The sequence below is a fragment of the Fusarium odoratissimum genome (genome assembly GCF_000260195.1).
Source record: "Fusarium odoratissimum NRRL 54006 unplaced genomic scaffold supercont1.12, whole genome shotgun sequence".
Classification (NCBI taxonomy): Eukaryota; Fungi; Ascomycota; class Sordariomycetes; order Hypocreales; family Nectriaceae; genus Fusarium; species Fusarium odoratissimum.
This window is the reverse complement of record NW_022158698.1, coordinates 1-15,013: the sequence shown is the minus strand read 5'-3', so window position 1 is coordinate 15,013 and position 15,013 is coordinate 1. Positions and strand designations below refer to the sequence as shown.

The 15,013-nt window shown below is 49.2% G+C and overlaps 8 protein-coding genes across 17 annotated transcripts; 5 read left to right on the top strand and 3 right to left on the bottom strand.

Moving 5' to 3' along the window:
• The first annotated feature begins 1 nt into the window (after position 1).
• Positions 2 to 1,172, top strand: FOIG_07964 (uncharacterized protein). Its single transcript, XM_031207773.1, has 2 exons — positions 2 to 266; positions 322 to 1,172. The coding sequence occupies exons 1-2, from the start codon at positions 264 to 266 to the stop codon at positions 877 to 879; spliced, it is 561 nt and encodes a 186-aa protein (XP_031061907.1). The 5' UTR covers positions 2 to 263; the 3' UTR covers positions 880 to 1,172.
• A 13-nt stretch (positions 1,173 to 1,185) lies between these two features.
• FOIG_07963 (uncharacterized protein) lies at positions 1,186 to 4,167 on the bottom strand. 6 transcript variants are annotated; one of them, XM_031207769.1, is made up of 4 exons: positions 3,398 to 4,167; positions 2,887 to 3,136; positions 2,089 to 2,753; positions 1,186 to 2,039 (listed from the first exon to the last, which is right to left on the bottom strand). In XM_031207769.1, the coding sequence occupies exons 2-4, from the start codon at positions 2,926 to 2,928 to the stop codon at positions 1,991 to 1,993; spliced, it is 756 nt and encodes a 251-aa protein (XP_031061903.1). In that variant the 5' UTR covers positions 2,929 to 3,136; positions 3,398 to 4,167; the 3' UTR covers positions 1,186 to 1,990. The 6 variants fall into 6 exon arrangements, with proteins under 6 accessions (XP_031061903.1, XP_031061901.1, XP_031061902.1 ...); XM_031207767.1 differs by having other exon boundaries at positions 3,984 to 4,163; XM_031207768.1 differs by having other exon boundaries at positions 2,887 to 4,167.
• A 703-nt stretch (positions 4,168 to 4,870) lies between these two features.
• Positions 4,871 to 8,672, top strand: FOIG_07960 (uncharacterized protein). Of its 5 annotated transcripts, none has more exons than XM_031207763.1 (3): positions 4,871 to 5,299; positions 5,447 to 5,762; positions 5,868 to 8,469. In XM_031207763.1, exon 3 carries the CDS (start codon positions 7,952 to 7,954, stop codon positions 8,315 to 8,317), a length of 366 nt encoding a protein of 121 aa, XP_031061897.1. In that variant the 5' UTR covers positions 4,871 to 5,299; positions 5,447 to 5,762; positions 5,868 to 7,951; the 3' UTR covers positions 8,318 to 8,469. The 5 variants fall into 5 exon arrangements, with proteins under 5 accessions (XP_031061897.1, XP_031061894.1, XP_031061896.1 ...); XM_031207762.1 differs by having other exon boundaries at positions 5,068 to 5,299; positions 5,447 to 6,303; positions 6,410 to 8,672; XM_031207764.1 differs by having other exon boundaries at positions 5,068 to 5,299; positions 5,994 to 8,469.
• On the bottom strand, positions 5,067 to 5,556 carry FOIG_07962 (uncharacterized protein; the record flags this gene model as incomplete). Its single annotated transcript, XM_031207766.1, has 2 exons — positions 5,067 to 5,408; positions 5,455 to 5,556. The coding sequence occupies 2 exons, from the start codon at positions 5,554 to 5,556 to the stop codon at positions 5,067 to 5,069; spliced, it is 444 nt and encodes a 147-aa protein (XP_031061900.1).
• FOIG_07961 (uncharacterized protein) lies at positions 5,794 to 7,785 on the bottom strand (the record flags this gene model as incomplete). Its single annotated transcript, XM_031207765.1, has 1 exon — positions 5,794 to 7,785. One exon carries the CDS (start codon positions 7,783 to 7,785, stop codon positions 5,794 to 5,796), a length of 1,992 nt encoding a protein of 663 aa, XP_031061899.1.
• Positions 8,673 to 8,863: 191 nt separating the features above from the next.
• On the top strand, positions 8,864 to 10,861 carry FOIG_07959 (uncharacterized protein). Its single transcript, XM_031207759.1, has one exon. It carries the CDS (start codon positions 9,123 to 9,125, stop codon positions 10,305 to 10,307), a length of 1,185 nt encoding a protein of 394 aa, XP_031061893.1. The 5' UTR covers positions 8,864 to 9,122; the 3' UTR covers positions 10,308 to 10,861.
• Positions 10,862 to 11,245: 384 nt separating this feature from the next.
• FOIG_07958 (glycerol-3-phosphate dehydrogenase [NAD+]) lies at positions 11,246 to 13,054 on the top strand. Its single transcript, XM_031207758.1, has 2 exons — positions 11,246 to 11,513; positions 11,581 to 13,054. The coding sequence occupies exons 1-2, from the start codon at positions 11,347 to 11,349 to the stop codon at positions 12,770 to 12,772; spliced, it is 1,359 nt and encodes a 452-aa protein (XP_031061892.1). The 5' UTR covers positions 11,246 to 11,346; the 3' UTR covers positions 12,773 to 13,054.
• A 639-nt stretch (positions 13,055 to 13,693) lies between these two features.
• On the top strand, positions 13,694 to 14,666 carry FOIG_07957 (uncharacterized protein; the record flags this gene model as incomplete). Its single annotated transcript, XM_031207757.1, has 1 exon — positions 13,694 to 14,666. The coding sequence occupies one exon, from the start codon at positions 13,694 to 13,696 to the stop codon at positions 14,576 to 14,578; it is 885 nt and encodes a 294-aa protein (XP_031061891.1). The 3' UTR covers positions 14,579 to 14,666.
• Positions 14,667 to 15,013: the final 347 nt, after the last annotated feature.

Sequence of the window (15,013 nt, the reverse complement as noted above, 5' to 3'; positions counted from 1 at the left end):
TGCAGACTGCTAACTGATATAGGAACTAAATTCTCATCTCTTGATCCCATTTTTAGTCATAATTTCATTGGTAACTTTGCCTAACTTCTGATCGTTGCGTTGATCTGGTCATCAAGCCGTAAACTGCCCCTCCATGCCGTATCTCGGTGTGCCCCACCATCTCGGTGAGGGTGGCTCACCGAAAATGTTTCTCCAGTATCTTCACCTACACCTTCAATTCCACACCAAATCCTCCATCTCCAACACCCCAACCACAGCACAAAATGGTACAACCCCTTCCCTCTACATTCTCTCATATAACGTCTCACTAACAAACCTCAGGCTCCTCAACCCCCAGGTCTCAAAAAGCCCTCCGCGCGCACCCTCCGCCACCAGCGCATAACAGGCCAAATCCACCCCCAAGCCCCCCAAAAAGTCTTCCGCGACGACGCCGCCGTAACCGACTCCTTCCTCTCCAGCAAGCGCGACAAGCGGCTCATCAAGCACTCCTCCTTCGTATCCCGCATCCAATCAGCACGTATCTCAAAATCCACAAAGCGTCGAAGACCATCGAAGAAACTAGCAGCGAACTTAGAGAGTTTAGCTGACGCGCTGCCGGAGCTAGAGGAGGGCGCGGAGGTTGAGCAGGGAAAAGTTAGGCATAAGAGCTTGAAGAGTAAGAGGGGTGCGTTGAAGAGGAAGGAGAGGGTTGTTAAGGGCGAGATGGAGAGGTTTGGGGTTAGTATGGCGAGGTTGACGCAGCAGGATGGCGTGCCTGTGCAGAAGGTTGAGGCGGAGGAGAAGGCTGCGCCGGCGCCGACTGCGAATCGATGGGCGGCGTTGAGGGGGTATATCTCTTCGACGATGGAGCAGAATCCTGCTTTTGCTGAGAAGAACTAAGCAGGTCGACGTGGAGAGAATCTAAGATACCAAAGATGGAGATCAAGTCCATAGGCGACGTTACAAAAAGCGGCAGATACAATCTTCACAAAAGTTTGCTCAGGCGTATGGAGTTGGGATCATATACTTCGATCACAGGGCTAGGACAGGCAATAAAACTTATAACCTTGATCCTAAGTGACAAAAAGACTCAGGTAAATTTTGCATAAGCTTAGGGGCTCTTTGAGGAGTTTAGTTTGGCATCATCTAACAAGGTCTAAAGTCTTCATGCTCCCTACGGGAGGCTTACACAATACTTCAAAACAGATGCAATACTTGTCATGTTTATAAACGTAGAAATATTCTTCATAAGCTATGCTAATGCACGCGTGTCTTTTTCCATATCCTACCAAACGCCTTCATCGCTAACTCGTATTACTTTGATATCTGGGAGTATCATTAAAACAACAAACGCGTGTATGGGCATCTTTCTCTGTTACATGATAACCACATCCTCTTACTGCTCCACGCTACCACCAACGCCAAGATAAAAAGACACAGGTGAATAAAAAGGACAAAATGAGATGACAAAAAACAAAACTGATCGACCGTGACGCATCCGTCGTAAAATTCATTTCATTACAGTGGTGGAACAAGTGCATCATAGGGTCTCGATCACACTTTGAGGTGGGAGAGCTGTTCTGGTGCTGCTGGAAGACCTCTTACCCCGGACTTTGACGGGAGTTGGAGGACTTGTTGGAATCCTGGGCTCTTTGGTGACTCGGTCGGACTTGCATGCTCGTGGACCAAGAGGAGGTGAAACCTTGGAAGATCGAACTGGGTTCGAGTTTGTGCGCACACGATTTCGCATTCCTCTCCAAGGAGGTTGATCAACAAGTCTAGTGGGAGAAGTACCCTTGGGTTTAGAGAATTGACCCTTGGCAATTGAACCCTTGCCGTTTTGGTCGACGGGGGACTTCTTTGCCTCTTGAGAACGAGGAGGTGAACGGCGTGGTGACCGAGGTGGTGACCGCGGGGGCTGTCGGACGTTACGCGCCTTTGCCGTCTGGGCTTCTTTGATTTGCCTTAAGAGTTCCTCGAATTCTTCGCAAGAGCCGTAGCAGTCCGTTCTCTATTCGATCCGCGGCGGCGTCTTGTTCGAAAATGGGCTGGCGCTCCTCCTATCTTGGTTATTAGACACGTCATGCAAAAACAATTGGGGTCACTCACGATCGCCTGCGCTCGCCCTCCTTGCGGAGGTTTTCGATGATTCGCATCATCTCCTTGCGGCCACCATAGCTATCGACCATCTTACCACCCATGCTCATCGACACCTTCTCGCGGGCATTAGCGCAGAGAAGGCGCTTGACGAGGAGGTGGCGCATCAACAAGCAAACAAAGACACCACAGTCGCTACCGTTCTCCTGCTGGGGGCAATCCTCGAGGTTGATAAATCGAAGAGGTCGTCCGAGGATAGTGGCAAGCTTGCGAGTTGCAACGTTGGCCTCAGAGTAGTTGGCACCACCGAGGGAGTCGTAGTGGAAAGCGACACCATCGAGGGTCGAGACAAGGAGCAGCGACCAATGGCTACCACCCTCAGCGACACTCACATTACGATTGTCGTTGATGGGTAGGAAGATATGGGTGACCTTTGAGAAATCGGGAAGGGCGGATTGGACTGATCGGAGGTCGGGCTCCTTCATAAGAAGGAATGTCATGCTAGGACGAAGCAGGACGATGCGAGCTTGAGGATACTTGGGAAGTGTTTCGCGCTCCAGATATTCCTCCCAAAAAGCAATATTGTTATCTGTCAACCAGTCGTGCTTGAGCGCCTTGATATCCTCAGCTGTCAAGAGGACATCATAGTAGCTAAGATAGGGCTTCTCGGGAGCGAGCTATTGCAAGGCGTTAGCGTCAACGCCACGAGACAAGTCGCATTCCATGCTAAACTCCACCAAAAGCGCATCTCAAAGATAGGCGCATTGGATCGATACCTAAACAGGCGTACGGAGATGCGGGGTTACATACCGAATCGCCAAAGTGGCGGGCCATCCTCTGACGAAACGGCATCTTGTGTTGCTTTGATGTCGAGGATGAAGTAGATGTAGATGAGGTCGACGAACGAGGTGAGACTTCAGGAGAATACGATGTCGAGTCTGCGGGTGTGATCTCGTAGTCGGAATTGGCGGTTAAGGTTGAGTCCGAGGTGTCAGCCGAGCTTGAGCTGCCTGGTCGTCGTGATCGGCGGCTCCGAAAGTTGAGAAGACCGTGCAAACGGCTGTAGAGGGCAAGGATGTTAGAGGACGATTGGTAAAAAGACGGATGCACAAAGGGTTATAATGCGCTGAGGATTGAGAGGTAGTAGTTTGTAAAAGATGAAAGTGTTAAAGGATGCAGAAGCAGAATGGATGGAAGTAATCTGAGCTGAAGCAGAAGAACAGATGCAGCAAGTGGCAGTGTAAGTGACTGACGCGACAATAGGCGGAAGCGCAGTAGAAGCGGGGTCAACAGTGGTAATCTGAATAAGAGGAATCCGTACACAATAGAACAGCTCTTTTGAACTAGTGGCAGTGGTATTATACCGAGGCTTTTCAGGTAATTTTGACCCTTGTGCAACGTAGGGAAAAAAGGTTGAGGTCTGGGGAGAAAAAAAAAAAGAGAAAGGAAAAAAAAACTGGAGCGAAGGGCAGTGTCTGCAGCTGCCGCGTTGGACAGGAGGCTCAGCCCAGGACGCAGTGGAGGCGGGGCAGACGACGGCACTGGCAATTTAGCGCCAATGCCCTGGAGGCCCCCCCCCCCCCTGCTTGTAAGAGATGCAATGCGGGCAGCCAGCTTTGACTGATGCAGACGGACCTCTTTATCAAGTGACAAAAAGCTCTGGGCAAATTTAGTGTAGATTTAGGGGCTCTTGAGACTGGTCATTTTCATCACTTAGGATAAAAAAGGTTGGGCCTCCCTTATGCAGAGTGGTCATACGACGATGTGACGAAGAGTGGTTGGGGATATGGATGCCATTGTTCATGACTGAAACAGAACAAAGGCACTGGGCTCTGAATAAACGGAATGGGACAGAACAAAGCCAAACGAAACAGAACAGAACAGAACGAAACAATCGTCTTACTCACCCTGGTGTAGAAATATGCCCCGCATCATCTGAACCCATCATGTCATGCCACTCGAGTTTCAAGCTGTAACAAACAAAGCGCAGTTATTATCCAAGCGCAAGGTGTCCAAGCAAAGAATAAATTAAATATTAAAAAAAAGGCAATTAATATTCGTAAATGGATTTTGGTATATTCAGCATTAATCGTAGTGGCTTTCATCAGCAGGTCTGGATCTCTTATATCATGCATACCATCTAAATCTCGGACTTGGGAATGACCCCGTCCGCGCCACAAAGTCACTACGTCACCCACAACCTAAGGTAAACCACCATCGTCATCGCTTCCCATGTTCGTTATCACGCCGAAACGCCTCCCGGACTGTACACTCCAGACATCGACATCACCAGCCACGAATGCAGTAATATGTCAGCTAGATAGGGCAGGCAGCTAATCTTGAAGATCGTGATGCTTATTATGACACGCAAGATCAGCACCACTCGTCTCTAAGCGTCTCATGGTTATATCATCCAGTCCCCATCGTGATGTTCGGCTACCTCTCTCGCTTCCCTTTAACCGCTATTCGCCAAGTATTTTTCCACCCTCACCCAGAAGCCAGTCTGAAGCCAGTCTACGATGCTTCCCGTATCGAGCCTAGCCTCATCGAATAAGCGAGGAATGGCTCTCTTCCCATTCATCCGTCCATTCAGCATGCCTAGACACAAACCTTGGATCTGCTTCACACCCCATCTTAACATCGTCTCGATCATCTTAAGATCGCTTCAAATCTTGCCCAAAATCTGTAGTTCTGTGACCATCAGTACCGTCATAGCGAAGACATCACTTCTCAATAAGAAAGATCACTACCAATGTCCAGCGGCTCCTCATCAAGCATAACATTGGCCAAGCCCGGAATACTTACCGCTCTACTAACATGAAACTGACCCATCAATCAACCTTTTGATCCCTGCCGCCATTGAACCCTGATTTTCAGTCCCCATTCCACCAACTGCCATCACCTACCCACAACTTGAGTCAAACTTGCCCAATACCTAGCTCCAGCAAATCCCATTTTCTATCATTACAAAATCTGTACAGTAAATCATCTCAATCTTCGTAGTCTGCAAGTTTTCCCTTCATCAATCGTCCATGAAGTGCTCGTAAACTTGTCGTCGCTTGTTGAAACAAGTGGCGGCGCCTTGCTGCTGTTTCATTCAGTTGCTGCATCGCCTTCTCTCGTATCTTTCCGCGCTCATCAATCGCTGCCTTTGCTGCCCGCGTCCCCCGGAGAAACCTATCACTATCCTTCTTCCACGTTTCATTGAGCGCTTGCCTCTCTTGTATGTAGCGTCGTTCGATCTTGTCCACGCAATTGATGCCATTCTTCCGATAGGCATCAGCGCCGCGGTAGATGGTCGCTTCCTTGGCCTGGAGATGACCCAGCATCGTCTAGGCAGCATGTTAGCATTGAACTGGCCCTCGGCAAGGGACTTACCTCGACTAATCCATGGAGTTTCTCTGCTATCTCTGCATTCGGCCCGGCCGGTCGTGTCTGTCTGGGAGAGACTCCATTGCCGCGGACTTTGTCATGCTCCATGGCCTGTTCCACTTCGGCAGTCGCTTCATTTTGTCCCTGCAGGGACGCCAGTATCTGAGCATGAAGGTCTTTATCACTTGAACTTGGCTCGGGGTGCAAGTTGACCGGCTCAGCTTTGACCTTCGTATTAGGTTTGGGTCTCAATCCCACTCTGGTCTTGTCATGAATGGCCTCTGCAGCTGCCAGACTAGAGAGATACTCTTGTTGTAAGTGATTGCCATCAGGATATGGGGATTCCTATTCCGCAGTTCTTCGAAGGCGTTGGGATCTTCTAGGCTCCGTCTGCTGATTGCGCTTGGGCACTTTCGCAGATACAACTTCTTCCATAGCACTTGGACTTGTTCCACCGACAAGCTGTGCTGGGCTTGTTTCAAGTGGTAACGGGCTACCCACCTGACTGATACTGAAGCTCCTTGATGACTTACTGATCTTGCGAGGTGGGTGAGAAACATCAATGATGGGGTCAACTGTCGTAGCAGGTCTTTTCAAGGTCCTTGCTTGTGAGGTATCTTGTTGAACGAGAATGTTGGTGTCGCGAGCCGACAAAACCTTCCTTCGGCCCTTTTGAGCTGCACGGTTTCCCCTCGTGCTTGGAAGAGGTTCTTCAACAACCTTCTTGGAGTCAGGCTTAACAGTCATGGTTGTCTTCTGCCTAGAGATTTGTTCTTCTGGAGGACGTGAAGGGTGAGAGGCCTCGGGCTTCTGCGGTAGGGTCTGCGGGCGTGTAGACGGCTGCGCTTTCTCACGGTGAGCATGGCCTACTGGTTCCACGTCGACAATTGGGTCAACGAGCAACTCTCCCATCACTGATTGAGTCTTCCTTGCTGATTGCCTCTTCTCTTTTGGTTGCAAGTCTTCAATTGGAACGAAGGCATCGTCATCATCGGAAAACAAGGAGCTTTCAGGGTCACTAGAGAGCACGATAGGGTCCTGAGTCGATCCCTGAGTCTCATTTCTCTTTCCTGGTGTCTCTTGGGCCTTTAAAGGCTGCGACACTGGTGCTTTTTCCTCTTTCACCTTGGCTCGAGTTATTCTCTTTTTGATCGCGGGCGCAGGCTTAGCTGCCACTTTTGTAGCAGGAACTGCACGTTCTTCAGCTGTATGAGGTTTGTCCTGAGGTACCACGTTCTTCAAATCTGACTTTCGTGTGGCTGGGGGGGCTTTCTGGGAAGCATCTTGAGCAGGCGGTTTGCGCTTTGGCGCAGGTTTTCGTTTCGAGCCGGGTGTTCCTTTCCCTGCACTTGAAATGGGAGAGACAGAGGCAGCATGCGATTTTCTGAGATTGCTCACGATGGGCATGCGAGGTTGCTGTTCCGCTGCCTTCCGTGGTGTTGCCTCTTTTATTTCATGTGTCTCTTCGTCGAATTGAATGGGAGTCTTCGCTCGTTGTCTCCGGCCTTTCCTTTCCTTGGGTCGTTGCTCACTTGTCCGTACATCCTGAGTTATCGCAGCGGCAGGCTTCCTTTTTGGTGTCTCTTTGCCTTTGAGAGCGCTGTTCTTCCGCTTTGGGAGCTTTGCTGGTAGCTTTTCAGGGGGTGAAGATGCTTGCTCCTGTCTTTCGTCTTCTCCTGATGGATCCAGTTCCTCCTCTAACAGTCTCGTAAGTGCATCATGGCTTTTTGAGGCCTTCCCCGGCCTGCCTTTTGTCTTTGAGTTCTGCGACGAATTTGGCTTCTTAGTACGCTGGGACCTTTCTGTGGCAGCTTCAGGTGCTTCCTCCTCTTTTCGCGATGTCTCAGCTTCAAGCTCAGCCGTCGACTTGGGAGGCGTGACATCATATAGCTCGTCTTCCGGCAAGTGATCCATGGTTGCTGATTTAGGGAAAGGCGGTAATCCGAGAGCCTGTATCGAATCGGGGATGGTACTTGGTAGTGGTGCCAAAGGATTGTTTTCCAGGATATTTAGTGCCTCGTCATCTCCAATCTGAGAGGCAGCCAACGAATAATAAGGTGAACTTCGTCGTACAGTAGAAGCTGTCTCAGAAAAGTCAACAAGAGGAGGTTCTTTGCTTTCCTGATCAGGCTCTGATGGCAGTGGCTGAGTGTTGGGAAGCTTGCCTAGGCCGGACTTTGGACTGGAAAATTCGTCGAGAAGAGAATCTTGGTTATCTAAAAACGTTGGTTCGTCTTCCCGTAGAGGCGTGCTTCGGCGTGTTGAACCGATTTCAGACCATGAGAAATCAACAGGCGGTTGAGCGGATGGAGCGGCTTCAGCTTCAACCAGCTGCATTAGATCATCCTCATTGAGGTCATCATCAAATTCATTTGTTGACGGTATCTCAGAATTTGGAAGTTCGGAATTTGCATTCTGATTTGGTAATGCCGGTGTTGGATCCTGAGGCTGAACTCCACGAGGAGACTGATCGTGACGATTTGGAGTCGTGTCGAGTTGCCCAATGGCTCTAATCCTCTCTGAATGCCGCTTACCCTTTAGGCGTGGGCCAGACTTCCCACCTCTTCGAGGCATTGGTGCACACTTTGCAAGACAGTTAGTGGATGAAACTGTATTGGAGGGGTACACAGCGTTGGTTGTAGGGGATCTGACTTACAGTTCCCCCAAACGATTAGAGGGTGTAATTTGGGCTATCACCTACCGCCGTAAATGGGTGAGAACTAAACGATGCCGAGATCACAAGCGAGATCAAAGAATGTTTGAGAACGTTTTGCGATTTGGTAAGGGGATCACGTTGGCTGAGATGGGTAGGAGCAGATGGTGGAAGCTGCTGGCAAAATGGAAGGAGCGGTCACCTTCGAGAGGTTGAATGCCTCTTGCCTACTTCATTGCGATGGCACTTGCCCACTCATTCGTGAATCACTGCGTGTAAATGGATTTTTTAAAATTCCTTAAGGTACGATAAATAAAAGCGCTACAGGCACCACGTTTATGTCATCACCTTAGTATTCAATATCAAGACAATACAATTAGTTCTCTACAACGCCAACTCCAATATCAACAGGCCAACTTGGGTACACTTAACGCACACAAACTACACTTCACCCTATCCTGGCATACAAAATCAAGAACAACCCTTCACTGGCTTAGACGAAATGATGAATATAGATGGTAGTAGACAACGTCAGTTGTTGAAGTGGTTGAATTTGTCCAGCCTACCCTGCACAACCGGAGGGTTTCTGGATGCAATGGAGGAATTCATTAATGTTGATCTGCGATCTATCGCAACGGGCCATCGCTTGGTAAAGTTTCAGCAAGCCAATTCGTCAGATAATCCTGGTAAAGCCCGATAGTCCGGAATTCATCAATAGGGAAGCGGACTTTGACTGCGGACCATCGGTCGGCGCAACTATTCCCATGCCTTACCCGCGCGGCGCATTATTCAGCAGCAAGCCCACTATCTCCGCTCCGCCCGAATCTATGATCCGTTTCATGATGAATAACACCTTTATCTCCCCGGAAACCCAGGCTTTGAACATTTATTGTGATATTTATTTGTGAGCGCTTTATATATCCCTCCTTCGCCACCTGGCAGGATCACAGATCTAGCGACACCTGTGCCACGGCCCAATCAATCAGTTGTAAGCTTACGTCTAAGCTTCTTACTCGACGTCATGTCAAACCGAATGCACGCCAGCGCCAACCGCGACGCAGCCAGTAAATCTTCGCTTTCTGTCGTTCTGCGCAAGTTCAGTGTTCTTGCGCAGCGGCCCGAACCGAAGAAGTATCCACCGATCTCTTCTATCCCTCGTACATCAGCTGCACGCTTGGCTCAAGCTGCTGAAGATCATATCATCGATCGAGACCATCCTGCGCCAAAGACGTATCTTTATCTCGCTTATGGATCCAACCTCGCTGCTGAGACATTTCTGGGAGTTCGTGGCATTAGACCGCTGTCCCAGGTGAATGTCTCAGTGCCAACGTTGGAGCTTAAGTTCAACCTTCCCGGAATTCCTTATCGCGAGCCATGCTTTGCGAACGTCGATTACCGAAAGCTTCCTGAGAAGCCAAAGCTGCCTCCAAAGGTGCCAGTCCCACCTTTCGATCCTCCGCAGCCACCACACTCAGAGGAGATCAGGTGGGATGAGGGTCTTATGGGTGTGGTATACGAAGTAACAGAGGAGGATTACCGCACCATCATCCGCACTGAAGGTGGTGGAGCAGGCTACAAAGAGATTGTTGTGCCTTGCATACCATTGCCTCCCAAGATGTCCATTCCTGAGAAGCCATTTCCTGATATCCCTCGACCTTTTCTGTCAAGAACGCTTTTTGCACCACAGATTCCTGACAAGGATTTACCCGATGACCCTCGCAAGCACAAGTGGTGGTATCGCTTTCTGCTCGGCCCTCAGCGTGAACCTGGCTATGCACAAGCTAGTGCTCGATATCTCAATCTCATCAAAGACGGTGCCAAGGAACATGAACTTCCCGATGGATACCAGCGTTACCTGCACTCATTACAGCCATACACGATAACAACATTGAGACAGAGAATAGGGGCATTCTTCTTCCTCTTCTTCACAGTCTTTTTCTTCGGAACGGTCATTCTTCTGTCTAAGTTTTTGGCCGACAAGCGCGGCAAGGTGCCCCAGTGGTTGGCTGTCACCATGACTGTCATGTTCACTGTGGCCTGGATGGTCTATGATAATGTTTTCAAGCCTATTTTTGGAAATGGTGAAAGGACTGAAGAGAAGGACGAGAGGAAAACACACGGGCGGAAACGCTCTTTGTCGGCGATGCTTAATCACTTCCCATCGACGGATGAGGAGAAGGTGGAATTATTGGGCGAGTATAATTGAGAAGACGGATTAAACTTAGCTGTTGGGTTTAACTGTTCTTAATCGCTGAGTTATGGGACATGTCTGTTTTTCATACTGACACTTATCGGGGCTCTGATCAGCATGCACATTGGCAACAGTTCAGATTGGATAGCGATATAATTTCAAGTCAAATATTTCTGATAACCAAATGCAGGCATTCGTATCTCTGTTAAATACACTGACCTCTACACGGATAAAAGGGATGGGAGTGAGATGACTCCGTTGGGGTAAACTTGGCAACGTCAACATGCAGTTGAGCTCTAGCGCCTCTGAACCCGTTACAATGCAACGATACATCCTCGGCAGCAAATGATATCGTGATATGACGCGACTCTTGGTAGCGATAACCTCAAAATTTACATCATTTGATCTAAGCTCATGATCTTTCCTTTACCTCTGTAGTTCTTTAACATGTGCTCGTCACGCGACAAGGGGATCGGCCCGCGGATTACGGAACGGGGCTCGGTGCTGTAACTGTTCCTGGATTATGCATCTTTGCCCCCTTGTCTCCCGGAGAATCCTAGACTTTGCAGAGATCCTTGTTTCGAGGTTCTTGTTCGACATGTGAAATCCCACTTAAAAAGTTGAATTGGAATTTTATGTTTGTTTCCATGTGATTGAAGCTATCGTTGAGAGTAGAATTATCTTTCAAGCGTTCTTCATATCAAGTTATGGCTATGCACTCTGAGCTTCTTCTAGAAAAATAGCTTCCAATTGACACATGCAGCCACAGCAATCAATACCTCCTTGCATGTGAAAAACTGCCCCTCGGCCTCATCAAGGTCTCGAGATTTCTCCAGCTCCATTATCACGGATATCAATGGGGTTTTGATGGGACGCTTTCCCCCTTGGAGCAGGCGGTGTCACTTATCTCATTCTGCCATGCGTCATTGTGGCTTGCTCCAGGGTTCAACAACCTGGAAAGCTGGAGCAGGTCCCTCGGACTATTCAGCTTCAGTACCCCTCATAAAGCTCTTTTTTCGCCCTTACACAACTCTCGATTCTCCTTCTCCCCCGTATGTTTCGATCGCTTGCAGTGCGCTCTTCTTTCGTCTTTGCTAAATCTTCGAGATTACTCTCTTGTACTCATATTCGCACTTATTCTTCTGCGACATTCGGCAACATGGCGAGCTTGGGTGGACATTCAAAGAAGCACAAGGTGACCATTGTGGGATCCGGTAACTGGTATGCCTTCCGCTCTCCGGCTCCGTCTCTATCGTAGCTTGAGCCATTGACTAACAGACGCTGCTAGGGGCTCAACAATTGCCAAGATCGTCGCTGAAAACACCCGCGCCAACAAAGATCTCTTCGAGGAAGATGTCCAGATGTGGGTCTACGAGGAGGACGTGACGATTACCAAGGACTCCAAATTATATAACGAAACCACCGGCGACAAGCCCCAGAAGCTCACAGAAGTCATCAACAAGCACCACGAGAACGTAAAGTACCTGCCCGGTATTCCTCTGCCCTCAAACATCATCGCCAACCCCGACATTCGCAACGCTGTCAAGGACTCCACCATTCTTGTCTTCAACTTGCCCCACCAGTTCATCGCAAACGTCTGCAAGCAGGTCAACGGACACATTCTTCCCTATGCTCGAGGAATCAGCTGTATTAAGGGTGTCAATGTCACTGACGACGGTATCAGCCTGTTCAGCGAGTGGATTGGTGACGGGCTAGGCATTTACTGTGGTGCCCTGAGTGGTGCTAACTTGGCTCGTGAAATTGCTGAGGAGAAGTGGTCAGAGACTACTATCGCTTACGACCCTCCGGCTCTTGACAACAGCAGAGCTCCCACGCCACGAACAGGTAGCCCCAATCCTACAATTGGCGAGCTTCCCGAAATGCAGCACAAGGACGTTCGAGGCCGAACTTCCAAGACCAAGCTCACCGCTATGCCAGCCGATTATCCTCCTCTGGATCAGGATTGCTTCCGAACGCTCTTCCACCGACCTTACTTCCACGTCCAGATGGTCTCCGACGTTGCGGGTGTATCTCTGAGCGGTGCCTTGAAGAACGTAGTTGCTCTCGCAGCTGGTTTCGTCGACGGTCGCGGTTGGGGTGATAACGCAAAGGCAGCTATCATGCGCGTCGGTCTCATGGAAATGGTCAAGTTCGGCAAGGAATTCTTCGGCGAGACCGTCCACACAGCTACCTTTACCGAATCCTCCGCCGGTGTCGCCGATCTTATCACATCCTGCTCCGGCGGCCGTAACTTCCGTTGTGCCAAGAAGGCCGTCGAGAAGGGAATCTCCGTGCAAGAGGTCGAGAAGCAGGATCTCAACGGACAGAAGATCCAGGGTACAACCACCGCAGAGGAGGTGAACAGCTTCCTCAAGGCTCGTGGGTTGGAGTCGGAGTATCCGCTGTTCACGGCGGTGAATGCCATTCTCAACGGACAGGCCAAGGTGGACGACATCCCCCATCTTGTGCAGGATTCTTGATTTTGAAAAGATGAAATATTTAGCGAGAATTTGTATCGTTGACGGTATGTGTGTACTGTGGCGTTTGTATGGCTTAGGTGGTTCTACATGGTTTACTCGGATCAGGAGGGAATAGGCAGTGATTTAGAGTCATGAGTGATTGGGGCTGTACTTTGCTGAGTGGAAGGACGGGTCATATACATGAAAATGAACATAGAAATGATATCTAGTTATGAATGTAGCTGTTTTTAAGAGAGCTTTGCCGATTCATTGTTTTGTACGACGATTTGAGAGTGTTCCGGCATGGCTGCGTTCCAGACACTGAACATTCCTGGTGTTGATGTAGTCGTTTTGAGGCTGAGACCTGCAGTGTTGTTGAAGATTTTATCGTAAACATTACCTATTGCGGCTTGGCGGGGTCCCTCGTGGGTTGTACAGAACAACAGCTCGTGTAAGTGAAGTGCCTTATGATATCACAACTTAATGATCGTGATTCTCGGAATTATGCTCAACTCAATGCGATATCTCTCCAAGAGGGTGGTTTGAAACGGATTGATAGAAGGCACTTGATCTCGCCGAATTCATGAGGATGAATGTGCGTTATGCGGTGGAAGCCGCAATGGGCATGAGATTCCGCCTTCAGTTGAGACAAGATAACATGGCGACGGGAAAGGCCGAGCAACGAACTCAGCTTGCCAACATGAATACCTTTTACATCACCAGAAATCTCACTTTTCTTCTTCTACCATTCATTTCTTTTTCAGTATCTTCTTATTGACCCTAGCCAGCTTCTTCAAGCATCACCATTATCCTTTATCGGCTCTCTCTTCATAAGCTGGCTTTTGATTCACCAGCATGCTTCATTCACTTTAATACTCGCATTTTAGTTCACGATATATGGTAGATACAAGCTGCAGAGCTCGATAGTGCGTCAGCATCATGATGGCGGAAATTGATTCAACCGTCCCCCAGACATCGATGGACCCTACTCAGAATTTCGGACACTACATGAACGGAGCAGATCAGAGCAGCATGGAGAATGGCCCGGGTCAGAAAAAACATAAGAATGTTAGATATCGCTTCCTATCGCCTACAGAATGGGCCATCCTAGCTCGGGGAGTTGGCGGGATTATAGATATAGAGCACAACAAGCCTGTTCATCCGACTAGTAGCTTCTGGCCCCCGAACGGCCTTCCCCAGGGTCTCTATCGCGACTGCGTCTACCGTCGTACCATTTCATCGTACTCATTTCACTTCATCGGCTTCGTTCGCGCAATTCTTTTTGTCTTGCAATTGATGATTGGTGCTAGTATCACAGCTCTCAGCTCTGGAGGGTTCGACGACACAGCTATCACTATTCTCGCTGCGTCCAACACAGTTATCGCGGGGCTGTTGGCTCTGTTGCACAACAGCGGTATTCCTGATCGATACAGATACGACAAGTCCGAGTTTCAAAAGGTCGAAGATCACATTAGAGAAGTTCTCGCCACGGGTATCGTACGTGCAGACCAGTCGGTCCAAGAGGCTCTCGCTAAGTGCTACGATCGTTTCGACCACGCCAGACGAACGGTTGAAGCCAATATGCCATCGGCTTATGCCCCAAGTCAATCAACGCCATCTTCACGGCGAGGATCCCAACCTCAACATCAGCCTCTACCACCGATGCCAATGCCTATACCGATACCAGCACGGGCACCGACGACAGTGGCATCAACACCAACACACACGAGGGCAGCAACAGAACCTATCACACCACCTAGAAAGAAGTCACTAAATACTGAAGCCGCCCAAGAAGAAAAGGGTCCAACCACCAAGCCTAGCGAATGATGCAAGACTAGAGCTCGGCAAAGAATCTCCAACGGGATGCGGTCATTTCCTAGCTTGCCGCTTATCAGATAAATTACCTACCGAAATCGACTTATTTTGCGGACTAGGGCTGTTGTTGTACCTGCATTAGTCTGGTTATTGGCAAGAGATTAAATTACCACCCAACCTAGTTCTCGTTCCGTCATAGCCTCTCACCCACCAGGATTCAGCATCAGCATCCTTCATGCATTAACGTCCGTCACCCAAAGACTGGCCACCCCCACAGACCGGCCACCCCGACCAAAACACCAAGAACCGGATATCATGATCAATTAACTAATTATCTCAACACCACATTTTTTATATTAAATAAAAATTTAGTCAGTGAATATTTAGATGAAACTGAGTACAAAGGTCCTCAAGTTTTAATTTCTTAACCCTATTTGCCGTTCTTTC